This window comes from Tenrec ecaudatus, chromosome 17 (assembly GCF_050624435.1).
Source record: "Tenrec ecaudatus isolate mTenEca1 chromosome 17, mTenEca1.hap1, whole genome shotgun sequence".
Classification (NCBI taxonomy): Eukaryota; Metazoa; Chordata; class Mammalia; order Afrosoricida; family Tenrecidae; genus Tenrec; species Tenrec ecaudatus.
Window position 1 is genome coordinate 17,211,931 of NC_134546.1, and position 12,987 is coordinate 17,224,917.

At 55.4% G+C, this 12,987-nt stretch overlaps 1 protein-coding gene across 1 annotated transcript in view; it reads right to left on the reverse strand.

The window, feature by feature from the left end:
- Positions 1–7,820: 7,820 nt before the first annotated feature.
- TGFA (transforming growth factor alpha) overlaps positions 7,821–12,987 on the reverse strand; it is a 97,727-nt gene continuing 92,560 nt past the window's right edge. The window contains exons 4-5 of the mRNA XM_075536050.1: positions 9,474–9,623; positions 7,821–7,998 (exon numbers count right to left, since the gene is read on the reverse strand). Of these exons, the coding sequence (XP_075392165.1) occupies positions 7,821–7,998; positions 9,474–9,623 (328 nt within the window). The remainder of the gene's footprint in view (positions 7,999–9,473; positions 9,624–12,987) is intronic.

Below are 12,987 nucleotides of genomic sequence, written 5' to 3' on the forward strand. Positions count from 1 at the left end.
GCCCAGACCTCACCTCAGATATTGGGGACCAAGACTTCCGGTCACCCAGCATACGACCTCACTCTCTGCTGCTTCTTCATGAATTCCTCCCTCGTGGCACCTGTGGGATCCACCCGTGCGTAAGCAGTGTCCAGACCGAACCCCAGGGACTCAACCGCAGCGAGGCTTTCCAAACAGGGTTGATATATTTGTTTGGCACCATTTTTGAGGGTTAGAAACTGGGTGGGGTAGCTGGGTAGGAGGAGGTGGGTGAAGCAGGGGGTAGGCCTGGATTTTCTTCAACCAGGCTGAGCAAGGAAGATCTGAATAAATGCTGGGCTCTCAATGGAAAGGCCTCATTTCCAGAAGGAGCAGCGCCGGGCTGCTAACTACTACGTTAGCAGTTCAAAGCTCCCAGCCGCTCCACATGAGAAAGATGGGGCCTTCTGCTCCCATATTTACAGCCTTGAAAACTCACAGGGCCAGTTTTCCTCTGCCCTCTGCCCTCTAGGGTCACAATGAGTGAGGTTTGACTGGATGGCAGGGAGGATGTTTTTTTTAGTTTGTTTACTGAAGGTTATTAGACTCTGTGTTGGGGTCCACTTCTCCTGCCAAGCTTCTGTACAGCTTTCCCTCATGACATTAGCCTTGTGCCCATGTATCCCTCTGAAGAATTTTAAAACAGTGATGGCCCTTACACTTGAGCATGCACTAGACTTTCTAGAGGGCCTGTTAGAAAAGATCCTGGGGCCCCACTCAGAGAGGAGTAGGTCTTGGGGATCAACTTTCCTAACACGTTTCCTCATCTGGAGGTGGCACTCGGGGATCCTAGACAATAGGACTGACTCTCTACCTTCCAACATCACTCTTTATTTGTATTTTGCCTCCCAATAGCCCAGAGTGATTTTCTGCATGTCAGGCTGTCTTCCAACGCTGCTCTGAATTATTCGGGGCAAAGCTTGTGTACATGTCCCCCTGTATCGGTTAGCATATTGCTGGGTGCACAGATGAAATAATTCTGTTTTGAAAAGAATGTTAGAGAAGTTGGTTTTTCAAGTAGATAGAGGACTTCCACATTTTGCACCAGATCACCTAATTTGTTCTCAGAGCTCCCATCTGTAGAGAGATATCGAAATGTGTTTCAGCAATATCCCAATCTCATTAAAGACCCAGTCGAGTTAGGGAGGGGGGAAAAAAAAGTTCACTCTTTCATGTTTCCAAATAAGGCACACAGGACAACTGAACAATGATGTACATTACTGGAAAAAACATACTTTTATATTGCTCACTATTCTTTAAATAACTATAATCCAGATACTAAGGAAAATAACTGCTAATTACATGAACATATTGCAGAAATCAAAATTAATTTACCACACAAAATAAATTAAAACATTAAATATTAACCTTTTCAGTGCAACATATACAGAAGTAGGAGTAACAATTTCTAAAAGACAAAAACAACAACCCAACAATAAACAAGAAAAGCATCGGGCTGGTTATAGAACGAAGAGAATGAAAAGTTGAACATTTCATAAGTTATTACTAGGAGGGGTTGTTTTCAGTACTGTGTGTGTGTGTGTGTGTGTGTGTGTGTGTATGTGTGAGGGACAGAGAGAGAGACTCGAGCTTTCAGAAGTCTGGTAACCTCAGCAGCTAGAGAGAATGAGGTCTTGTGTGAGAACATGAAAAATAAAACATGAATGTCGCCTTGTCTCTGCACTGCCCCCGGGTCTTTTGAGTCATCTCATCAACCCCTTTCTTTAGCTGGGCAGGTTGGGAGATCAAATCCCCAGCCCTACTGAGGGCTGGAGGCCTCCTGAGCTGTGTCCGAGGCCTGTCTGCTCCTGTCGAAATGGTCTGAAAAAAGCAACCACTTGGCATGTGTGCATGAGACAGCTCTGCCCAACCTAGCTTGAAGCTGCTGGATAATTTTCTCCCCCTGCACGGAGCCATCTTCCGAAGCACCGAGTCTCCTTCCTCACCTGTGCGGGTGGGGTGCCTGGCAATCCCACCTCCTCTTCCATGCTCAGGAAAAAGGACTGGAGGGGGGGCCACGGGGCACTGTGCCCACTTGCTCTGTTGGGACCCAACTGTAAGTTGGTCTCTGGTCGAAGGTCCACGGATGTCCAGTGCGTCCCTGTCCTCCAGATCAGGGCTGGCTGTGGCAGATCTTTGCATCCAGAGGATGGTTCCTGCCTGGAATGCTGACAGAAGCTGTGGGAGGTTCCAGGCTGTGCAACAGATCTGGAGGTCCCCCTTTCCCCGCAAACTCTCCCTTGTCTCCCAGAGACACTGGGAATGGCTGTGTTCCTTCTGCAAGGTCTGTGGCTACCGACCAGGTCTCCGGAACAATTCCCCGATCACAGCAAACACTTAGCTTTCTAAAGGGCAAGGAGACATGGGAACCTGCAGGGATAGATTACAACATGCATCTTTTAACTCCAAAAAGGGAGGTGTTTGTTTGGTTTTAACAGCTAACCAATCCCTGCCCCCCACCAAAAACAAACAACCAACAACAACAACCAAAACCCACCAAAACAACAGCACTCCCATGAGATGGCACAGAGATCTAATACCATTTGGTTGTTGCATGTGGCGAGAGTGATTGAAAGGAAACCAGGCTCCTATCTTGGGGCGTGGGTACAAGTCTGGTCAGTAGGGCTGCTCTGTCCTGCTTCCGCTGCCCACCCCCTTTCAGACTCAGTGGCTCACAAAGAGCTGATGAGAAAGGCACTTCTTGGGAGGTACCCAGGTGACATGGGTGTGCCAGGCACAAGGAGGGCAGAACTGCAGGGGCGACTGCTGGATACTGACCCAGCACCTTCTCGACACTAACCAGGGAAGCCAGGCTCCCTCTGCTTCCACGGTCCCCCCATCCCCCACCTCCTGCACCTCAACTTCAGGCAAGTCTGGACCATTCCATCCTGTTGGTACGGAGAGCTCACCTCCACAAAGCACATGGGCCACGTGAGGCCACGTTTCTCCAAGGCGGCGAGAGCTCAAGCGGCCTCTCACCTGCCGAGGCGAGCATTCCTGAAGGTAACAATGTAGCTGAACTCAAGTCAGAAATGAGGGCCGAGGGTCTTTTGATGACACGCTCTCAGGACAGCCCTGCTGGGACAGGTGCATGCACATGGGGATCGGAACCCCAGTATCAACTGGGTGGGTCTCTGCACTCTCAAGATGCACAACGGAAGCCTTAGCCCACATATCTGCCACTCTGTGGGGCGGGCCCAAGGCACGCGAACTTTCCCACTCAAACCCAGTGCTGGGACAGACGGCTGCAGGCCCTGGCTGATAGGCCGATGTCATTCCTGCTCTTTGTGCTTCTGGGGCAGCCCAGTTCCAAGACAGACATGGGCCACACAATGGTCTGAATCCTGACAGGCGACCAGTTCCTAGAAACAGGCTCAGGAGGGGCGGAGGGATTGGTAGCATTTGCTGACAGCATCGTTGAGTCAACGGGACCGATTTTAACAGTCCCTTTCCTAATGTGAGCAGCTAGCTGCACTGAAGGGCTAATAGGTAGAAATCGTTCTTTGTTCAAATGCTTGTGACGGAAGTGTTCCCCCCCAAACAGGAGAGTTGATGGATCTCACGGCTCTCCTGTTGTCAGATTGTAAGGAGAATTCCAGGCCTCTCAACTATTCAACTCCCTGCTGGAATTCCCTTTTCCACCCCAGATATTCCGAATGTGAGCGGGGAGGGAATATTCTCAGCAGGAGCTCCAACCAGAATGACCCGGCGTGAAGAACCCGGGAAATTCCTTGGAGCAGATGAACACTGTTTCTGGTGGAACCACTGGGTCTGCCGACACAGACCTGAGGGCCTGGGGAGGACGCACCCAGCCAGCTCGGGAGAATCTCTGAGGGGAGAGTAAGACCCCCACCCTCTGCTCCCCACCCCAGGCTGAGATGGCTTGTTTAAGAGTTTCTGTTAATAAAACCAGCATCCTGAATGGAAAAGAGATCACTGGGATTATTTCTCCAAACGCTTAAAAATAAATAGACAAGCTCAATTTCTCCTTTTAAAAATAAAGCCACCAACCAACAACATGGAAAATAGACGATTCGTTGCCAACAACATGAAACTAGATGATTCGTTCCCGCTTGCATGGATTCGGCCTGTATGGAGCGGCGAAGGCTCTGTTTCTAAGGCCGCTCTCGGGGCTGGCTCACCCAGGAGTTACCCAGACCAGCTGCTGCTGAGCCAGTCCCAAACCAGGGCCACCTGAGCCACCGGGCCCTGTGGGTTTCCGAAGACCAGACCTGTCTTCCAGGGCGCATCTGGGGGGGACTCGAACCTCCTACCTTTGGGCGCACAGCTGGGGGCATTAACAGCTCGTGCCCACCAGGACGTGTCAGAAGGTGTGAAAGGGCACTCACCTTCTGCTGGTTTTCTACCTGGAATGTGCCCACCCTCTCTGTGGGTTTACTGAATGATGGTGGCTGAAAGAGCATGACCCCTGACCCCCAGGCTTTGTTCCCGTCAGTAACTTGTCCTCTGGCTCCATCCCTGAACTGCTGGGTGGCCTTTCCCAAACCTTAGCCGTCCCACGGAGACCAGACCTTTCTTGGCCGTCAGGGTGAGGGCAGCACCTCCATCATTCAGGAAAAAGTGTGACAGGGTTTTAGGCTTTGGACCCTGGCCGGAGAGATGAAACCCAGAGTCACGATCCACCTGCTACGTTAGACCATCTCTGCGGGCGGCCACGGTGACCCTGGGGCTGTCGGCGGCAGGTCGAGGGTCGGGGGGATGCACGATCCGGCCCCTCTCTGACTTGGCATCTTCATGTGATAGTCAGCAGTCACCCTCCTCTCCACCTTCCTCCTCAACAAGCCGATGAGGAGGGCCTGGACTCTCTGGCCTTGGGCAGGACGCTGTGATGTGCAGCTGCCCCCATGGAAAAGCAGCCCCGCCCCGCGTCCATGGCGGGCAGAGACAATGGCACACACGTGCAGGCCGCACCACACGGACGGACGCCCACCCGTCTATGTAAACAGGGCTTGTGCCGTTCTCGAGAGAGCTATTTTGACCATGTGGTCTGCCGATCGGTGCGAAGCAGACAAGGGCTCTTGAGAGAGCGGTGAAGACCCCCAAAGAGACACGAGGCTGCGCAGGCGAAGCAGGAAGGAGCCGCTGGCCTGCCTCTCCCAGGAGTCCCACTCGGGGCAGCGCTGGAGAAGTCCCTTCGTCTCCGGTGGCCCCGGTCCACCTGGCTGACCTCCTCTTCTGGGCTCCTCAGACCACTGGGCGGAAGGAAAAACACCGTTAGTCACTGTGGTCCAGCCCCTCGCCTCTCTGGGAAAATAAGCTGGGGACAGAAACTTGGAGACGGCCCCGGCCAACATCCCTGGGCTCTCCAGGGCAGGCAGGCCCCCGGGCAAATTCTGCTGGCTTTTCATCTCTGAGGAGCAGCTTCTAAAACAGTGCCGTCCATGCCCAGGGAAGCGGGAAAAGCTGGCTGAGTTGAGCAGACTGGGGGCAGAATAGGAGACACGTCTGCCCGGAGGACCTCCGTCCGACTGGAGATGATTCAACCCAGCCTGGGCCAGCTCCCCGGTGAGGGCTGGCTTGGTGGCAGGCCACAGGCGGGTGCAGGATCTGGGCAGCACCCTCGCTTCTGTTAAGGCCATGTAAGAGCAGACCCACGTATTTTTCATGAGGTGGAGTCCCTAGGGTATCCTTCGTGGCTGCCAGAGTGGGGCAGGGTGGCTCCTGCCCTGGTCTTCCCTGCAGTTTTCCTGGGGGAGGGAGGCGGGTAGCACCCTGGCCAAGGGAGATCATGGCTAGACTGCTTCCATTCAGCTCACGTGTGAACACCCAGCTCACCCATTTTTCAGGCTAGTGGCCTACCTGAGGTCATGAAGGTCATGGTATCAGGGTGTAGGGGGCCATTTCCAAGAGGCCAGGTCTCAAAACTAAATGTGCTTGCAGATGGCTCTGGATGAGAGGGAAAGCCCAAACCCATTCCCAAGGGCACCCCCATGCGGAATAAGCCTCAGCAGAATCCCCTCTGACGGTGGGCCAGGGACGGGCAAGGCCTGGCTATCACACAGGGCACCTGGGCCACAATGCGGGACTTTGTCCATCCGGCCTCCATTGTACAATTGCTCCCGCTTTTAATATTTTCTACTTTGGGTCCAAGGGAGGCTTTCCTCTGCTGCAGTCCATCATTGTTGCCCGGCACTTTGTTTGCGGCTGGCTTTGACTTTGTAGGTTTCTCTCTAGGGGGAACCCAGGACATGCAAACCTCCTGAGACACCAACCGGAATCCTAGTTCCAAAGAGACCTGGGAGGGGAGGGAGGTGGGAACACAAGGAGGAAGAAATAGCCTGGGGGTGACGGCGCTGCTGGCTGCATCCCTCCTACGAATATGAGTCAAGGAGTGAAATGTGGGAGATGTGACCCGTATGCCCGTGAAGCTGCTAAAAAGAAATAATAAAAAAAAAGTGGGCGAAAGGGGAAGACAGTAACAAGAAACCCAACATGTCTCCAACGGAATGACTTTGCTGAGGTGCCGCCACACGTGCTTCCAAGCCGACCCCAAATGTCCTTTAAGAAGTCCACCCAGCCTCTTGGTGTTAAAACACTCCGGAGAAATGTGTACCTGATTAGCTGGTGCTTGCCTCCCTCCACCCCTTTGCCCCAGGTAGTGGAAGAGGCACACAGGCGGGCTCTTCAGAGGCCCGCTTCCAGCCTCATACCCTGACCCACAGTGCAAACCAGGGCGGCCTTGGCCTGACTCACTTTCCCTCCGCCACTCAGGAATCATTCTCTAAAGGCCGCTCTGGGGCTCAAGGGCTTTCCACCCTCCGGGGCTGTGGGCTCCAGGCTCAGCAGGCCCCCACTCCCACTCTACCTGCGGGGATTGACATGGAAAGTACCTGGGGCTCCTGGGCCTCCAGCTCCCTCCGTGGGGAGGACTGTGAGGTTTAAGGAGCCTGGGCCTTGCCCGTGCCAGCTGGCTCCCTGCCCTGGCTGGGAAGCCATGGGCTTGCTGACTGGTTCCAGAGAGACGACCACCCCAGGGTAGACCTGCCTCTTCTAATTGCTACTTTCCTGAAAGGGACTCTTGAGCTACTGATGGATGGATGCCGCTGGTCACAAGGGCATCCCAGAGAGACTTATTCATGCCAGTGAGTGAGGATTCTAGGGCTTGTATGGGTCAGCGAGTGACTCGACCCCACAGGCTCGGAGTCAGAGACGTGTAGGGGAGGGCTCCTGATGGAAGGTCAAGGCGTCCCCTCTCCTTCGAGGTATCGGTGGAGATACAAACAAACGGGGACTGTCATGAAGCTCCTGGGCTCCAGAGTCTCCAGGGTCCTTAGATACCCGTGTAGGTGAATCCCTCATTTTCTCAGATGAGAAAGGGAAGTGCTGTCTCAAGAGAAAAAGAAGGAACCACCACCCTGTGCCTCTGGCGCATCTCGCCCTCGCTCTTGCCCTGGACTACGTATGTCACGCCAGTTCTCACTCCGTCTACACGCTGGCCTCTCGGAGAGCACGGAGACGGAGGTGCCATGAGGCTAAGTCACTTGTCAGCCCACACAGTCACCAGCAGGGACACGAGCCCCCTGCTAGCTCACACACACCCTGTTGTTGTTATTGTTGTTGTTGTTAGGTGTGGCCCTGCGCACAAACAGAACGCAACGCTGCCCAGTCCTGCGCCGTCCTCACGACTGTTCCTAGGCCTGAGCCCACGGATGCAGCCACGGTGTCAACACACACCTTAGAATAAACTAAAATGACTGGAGAGGCTCCAGAGAGAGATGTCCTTTCCCCCCACCAGCCCCCTGTCTGCCTCGGCCTCCAACCCTCTGACTCGGAGAAGGTGGTCATTTTCCTCGCCCAGTGGTGCCTCCGAAGCGAGCCGGCCTCGGCCCGCCCCGGCTCAGCCCCTCACCTGTTTCCGAGTGGCAGCAGGCCGTCCTTCCCTTCAGGAGGGCGCTGGGCTTCTCGTGCCTGCAGACGAGGGCACGGCACCACTCACAGTGCCTCCGCACCTGGCAGCAGCTGCAAAGACACCGACGATGCCTGATGCTGTCTGGGCAGGGGGCTGCCAGGAGGACCTGGGGGTGGCGGGTCGGGGGCTGCTGGGAAGCTCTGGTCTCGGAAGCAGTCTTCCTGAGAGGGGCACCGCTTGCGCTGAGGGTCATGCAGGCTTTGGGGGGCAGATTCCAGTCCACAACAAAAGTAACCTGTGGGCGACTGCAACGTCCCAGCTCTGCTCCGAGCTCCAGCTTCCCTGGATGTTGAGGTTACTGGCCACCCACTCCACTGCTTCCTCGATGGTAAAGAACCGTGGGGTAACCCCATGGAGGCAGTGATGGCTCAGCATGACTGTCAGGCTGGGATAGAGCAGCTGCTCTAGCTGGGAATGCAAGCCGGGGCTGCAATGACCCACGGCGAGATTCGGGACTGACTCCTGGGTCTCCATGGCTTTGGGTCTCGAACCCCGCCCCTTCCTTTGAGGACTAAAGGTCTCTGTGAGCTGGTTTCCCGAGTCTTACGGAAGGACTCAGCTCTGCCTACACTGTGGCGCCTCTCTCTGAGGGCACAATAGTGTCCAGAGTTAGCCTGAAAAAAGGAAGGCCGAGGAGAAAGTGTTGGGACACCTTCACCTAGAGCGGCTCTGATGGCTGTTGCCCTTGGACTAGGCTCTGTCCATGATTCTCCCTGCGAGGTACAGATCATCTCTGCAGACATGGGCCGGGAAGAGCTTCCTGGCCGACAGAGATGAGTGGGTGAGACTGCTCGCATGTCAGGGTGGCCCTTCACCATCCTTCTCCCTGTCTATGCCGAAGAGTGCAAAGGCTCCCAGCGCTGGATCCTCCAGCAAGGGAGGGTCCCAGGTTACTGGGATCCTTGGCCTTTGGGTTGAGACCCTCCTGGCCAACTGACTTCTCGCCTGGGTGGAAAATGAGGGACTAGAGCCCCTGCCTGTGGGTTGAACCCTCCTGAGTGGCACAGTCTAAACTGGAACCAGCTGCATCCTGGGTGATGGGATCAAGGTGCCTGGGTCCCCAATGCTGGAAGATCAGTGTGTCTCAAAGTGGGGTATGTCCCTTGGGGGTGTTGAATGATCCAGGTGGGATGCAACAGTGGATGCCCACATTGGTCCTGGCATCTAGGCTTGACAGTACAAATGGTTTTAATCGCTGGGAAGGGAAATGCTGAGTAAATTTTTTTTTTCCTGAACAGGGGGTGGTAGATCAAATAAGTTGGAAAACCTATGTTCTAGAGGCCTGGACCTCACATGCCAGAGGGACAGAGAGGCCCTGATGCCGGCGTTCAGCCGTGCACCCGGGACAATGACCATTACACAGCCTGGCTGAAGCTCCTCTTGGCTTTGCGGACACCAATCAGACACCGCAGGCATGGCTGGGATGCGGTGGCTCTGCTCTGTGGGCAGACGTGCCTGACAGGGTGGGCAGGCAGGGGTGGTGGTGGTCGGGGTGGGGGCTGGTCTCGGGGCAGCGAGTACTCACTGTATCAGCACACACGTGATGATGAGGACAGCCAGGGCCACGAGGGAGACGACCACTAAGGCGGTGATGGCCTGCTTCTTCTGGCTGGCAGCCACCACGGCCAGGAGGTCTGCGTGCTCACAGCGGGCACCCACGTACCCAGAATGGCAGCTGGGGAGGGAAGGCTTGTCAGCACGCTTTCCAGATGGCTCTCAGGCCCCCAGAAGGAAGCCCCAGGGGTTTCGCCAGCCCTTGCTATCTGAGATGCCAGGACAGCCAAATAAGGACTGCTTCTATGCCAGCCCCCCCCGCCCCCCTTTGCTTAGAGAGTAGTTGTTGTCTGCCATCAAGTGGATCCTGACTCGGGCACCCCTCCAAGGAGGGAGTACACCTGCCCCAGAGGGGCTTCCAAGGCTGTGATATTTATGGGATAGAGCCCTGCTGGCTTCCTTGGGCTGCTAACCTCAAGGTCAGCAGTTCAAACCCACCAGCTGCTTTGTGGGAGAAAGATGTGGCTGGCTGTGCCTGTAAGAGTCACCACCTTGGAAACCCACGGTGATGGCTCTTCTCTCTCCTGTGTGTGGATAGCAGTGCGCCGGGTGATCTTCATGGCGTGGCATCAGGTCTACTGTGCTGTGGAGTGGCTCTGGTGGGTCTGACCGGCTGACAGGTCAGTTAACAGCTGAGTGCTTAACTGCTGTGCCACTAGGGCGTCTTTGCTTGGAGGACTGGGGCAACCAATCAGCCTCATCACCCCAGGCTGAGGTGTTGCTGAAGCACTTTCTTATGACCCCCCCCCCACTGTGAGGCCTGGTCTTGGGCGAATCAGCTGGGGGCAGTAGACACGCTTGCGACACCGAGTGTATTTCTGCAGTTCACGAAAACCGAGCCTGTCTTTAAACCCGGCGTGTGCCTGCAGCGTGCCGGATGACGCAAGTGCGTCTGCGAAGCCAGCTGGAGGCAGAAATCACGCTTGGTCTTTGCGTTTGCTCCTGGGAGTTCAGTTCCTTCCAGAAGTGTTGGCCGAGGGCAGGAGCAAGCGTGGGCCCGCAGGGAAGAGCGGCAGGAGGTGCAGCACCTCCGCCGGGGGCTGTGAGACAGAAACATCCTCGCTTCCGGGACCCCAGCTTCCTCCTTCCCAACGATGCACCCCGCCAGCTCGAGGGGGCATTGCCACTGATTAGGTCATCTCTCGGAGGCTCTTCGGCACCAGCGTTGAGGCCACAGCTTCCTGCTGCCACGTGGCCACAGGGCAGCTGCTGTGGCCTCCATCTGTTCTTGCTTAGAGCGCGGCCCTCCTGGGTTCTGGGTCAGTCAGTGGCTCTCCCATGAGCCTTCAGCCGTGGCCTAGCCATACAGAAGTGACGGTCATTTTCAGATGCAGGCATAATTCCCTCCAAGGAGGGATCTTGGAGGCTCTCAGATCCAATGTCCCAGACAAATGTCTCTCTGGAGAACAAGGGCCCCAAGAGGGGGTGAGGAGCCCATGTGCTGCTCCTGGGAGGGGCCAGGATGTGTCCCTTTCCCAGTCGGTGCTCCTGGAAGGTCAGGCCCCAGGTGCCAGGAGATGACTTGAAGCCAAGTGAGAGGCATGGCGTGTTTTTCTAGAATATCGATTGTCCCCATTGTTTAAAAAAAGAGAATAAATGGCACTCTAATGCTAAAGCCACAGGGACTACCTGGCTTGATGATCCCTGATGATCAATGGGAGATGGATACAACTGTAACATTGTAGCTGAAGGTTCCAATGGGATGCCCCGGTATACAATGTTGCCCAATGGAAAAGCCTTGAATGACTGGCTGCCTTCTTGAAGAAGCAGCTCTGGTAGCATGGTAGGTTAAATGCTGGAAGGGTGGCAGTTCAAACCCGTCAGCTGCTCTTTGGGAGAAAGATGAGGCTGTTGACAGTTTGGAAACCCTAAGTAGCAGCAGTTCTACTCTAGCCAATGGGATCAGGGTTGCTATGAGTCAGAACTCATCTTAGTGGGGTTGGGGGTTGATGGTCTTTTTAAAAATTTTTTTGTGGTGGTTGTTGTTTTTAAATAATCCTGAAGACCCGTTGCTATGGCCCCACTGAAAGTGGGCACAATGCAGGCACTTGTGTTTTCCGGGAAGGGCTACAGTTGATCTAACATGCAGTCTTCTAGCCCTTTGCCCGTGTTCTCCCTGTGAGCAGCTTGCCACCAGGTCTGCAGTTGGCATCAGCCAAGTGACTGAAGGGACAACTCCAGGAAGCCCTGTGTAGGGAGCAGAGTGGCAGCCGGGCACCAGAACACTGCACGTGACTGATGGCATGCTGGCCGCAGAGCAGCAGGTGCGGGACTCCCGTGGCACCGCTCTCACTCTGTCCCAACCGGCACCATTCCACGGAAGGCCATTTGCCCTGCGGGCAAACCAAAGTTCCTGGACTCCGAGAAACCAGTGACTGCCAACGCTTAAGGCTACTTTGTTGGGGGAGTGCGAACTGTTTTGGAAGATATTCAGTCTCTGGGCTGCTGATTGCCCACAGGACGCCAGCATGGCGGGGTGCATAGAGCCCCACCACACAATGTCACGGCCGGCACTCACAGAGGGAGATCACCCCTGGGCTGGGCCGTGCTTCCTTGACTTCCCAGGCGTTTCCCACTGGAGTGTTGCCTGGCTCTTTGTGGGTGCTGAGCCCTGGGTAACCAGGCCCGCCACAGCCTTACCCCTGGCAGGCAGAGAGGGTGCAGCCCCTGAGGGCAGCCTTCCTGAGATCAGAAGGCCTCTCTTTGTCTCTCCGCAGTCACAGCTCCAAAACACTCAAATCCCAGTCTCACTGACGGGAGCCCACCTTGCTTGGAAGGAGAATGCCCCCAGGGTGGGAGACCCCTGAGAATGCTACCAGGGCCTTGGGGGGAGCCCTGTGGGCCTCAACGTCAGTGGGAGAAGCTGAGAGACTATTTGTTCTTGTGGAGAACAAAACTCTGAGAGCAACCTTATTTTATAAGGGCTCCCTCTTTTGACACGGTAATCTCCCAGCTGTGGTCTGTGGGTTTTCTTGACAAGGTGCTGATAGATGAGGCCTCACCTGAGCCGCGTCAGTTTGGCCAGACTGTGTGTGTCAGCTTCCTGGAGAGGGGAGGTTCTGAAGGGCCAGGACGGAATGTTCTGCTTTCTCCACACAGACTCTGAGTTTCTGGTCTAGTGGGAACCGATTCATGACAACATTCTTCTAGATGTCGTAAAGACAAACAGACAGAGGCGTGGCCCTGTCCCCACAGAGCTCACAACACATCAGGGCAAAGGGCTTCGTGTGCCAGTCTGGGAGTCCCCACAGGTGTGGGTGACACGTCTGCTCGTTCTGTCCCTGCTCCTAGCCCTGCTCTGGCCCCAACTGTGAGAGCTGGAGGGGTCTGCTGAAGGCGCCTGTCTAGGGGTGAGGCACTTCCGTCTCCTACAGGCCACTCCAGAGATGGGAGGGGGCAGAGGTGACTCAATGGGAGAATTCTCTCCTTTTGTTGGGGAGACCTGGTGTTGATACCCAGCCAAGGAGGCACTGCCCGTCTGTGAG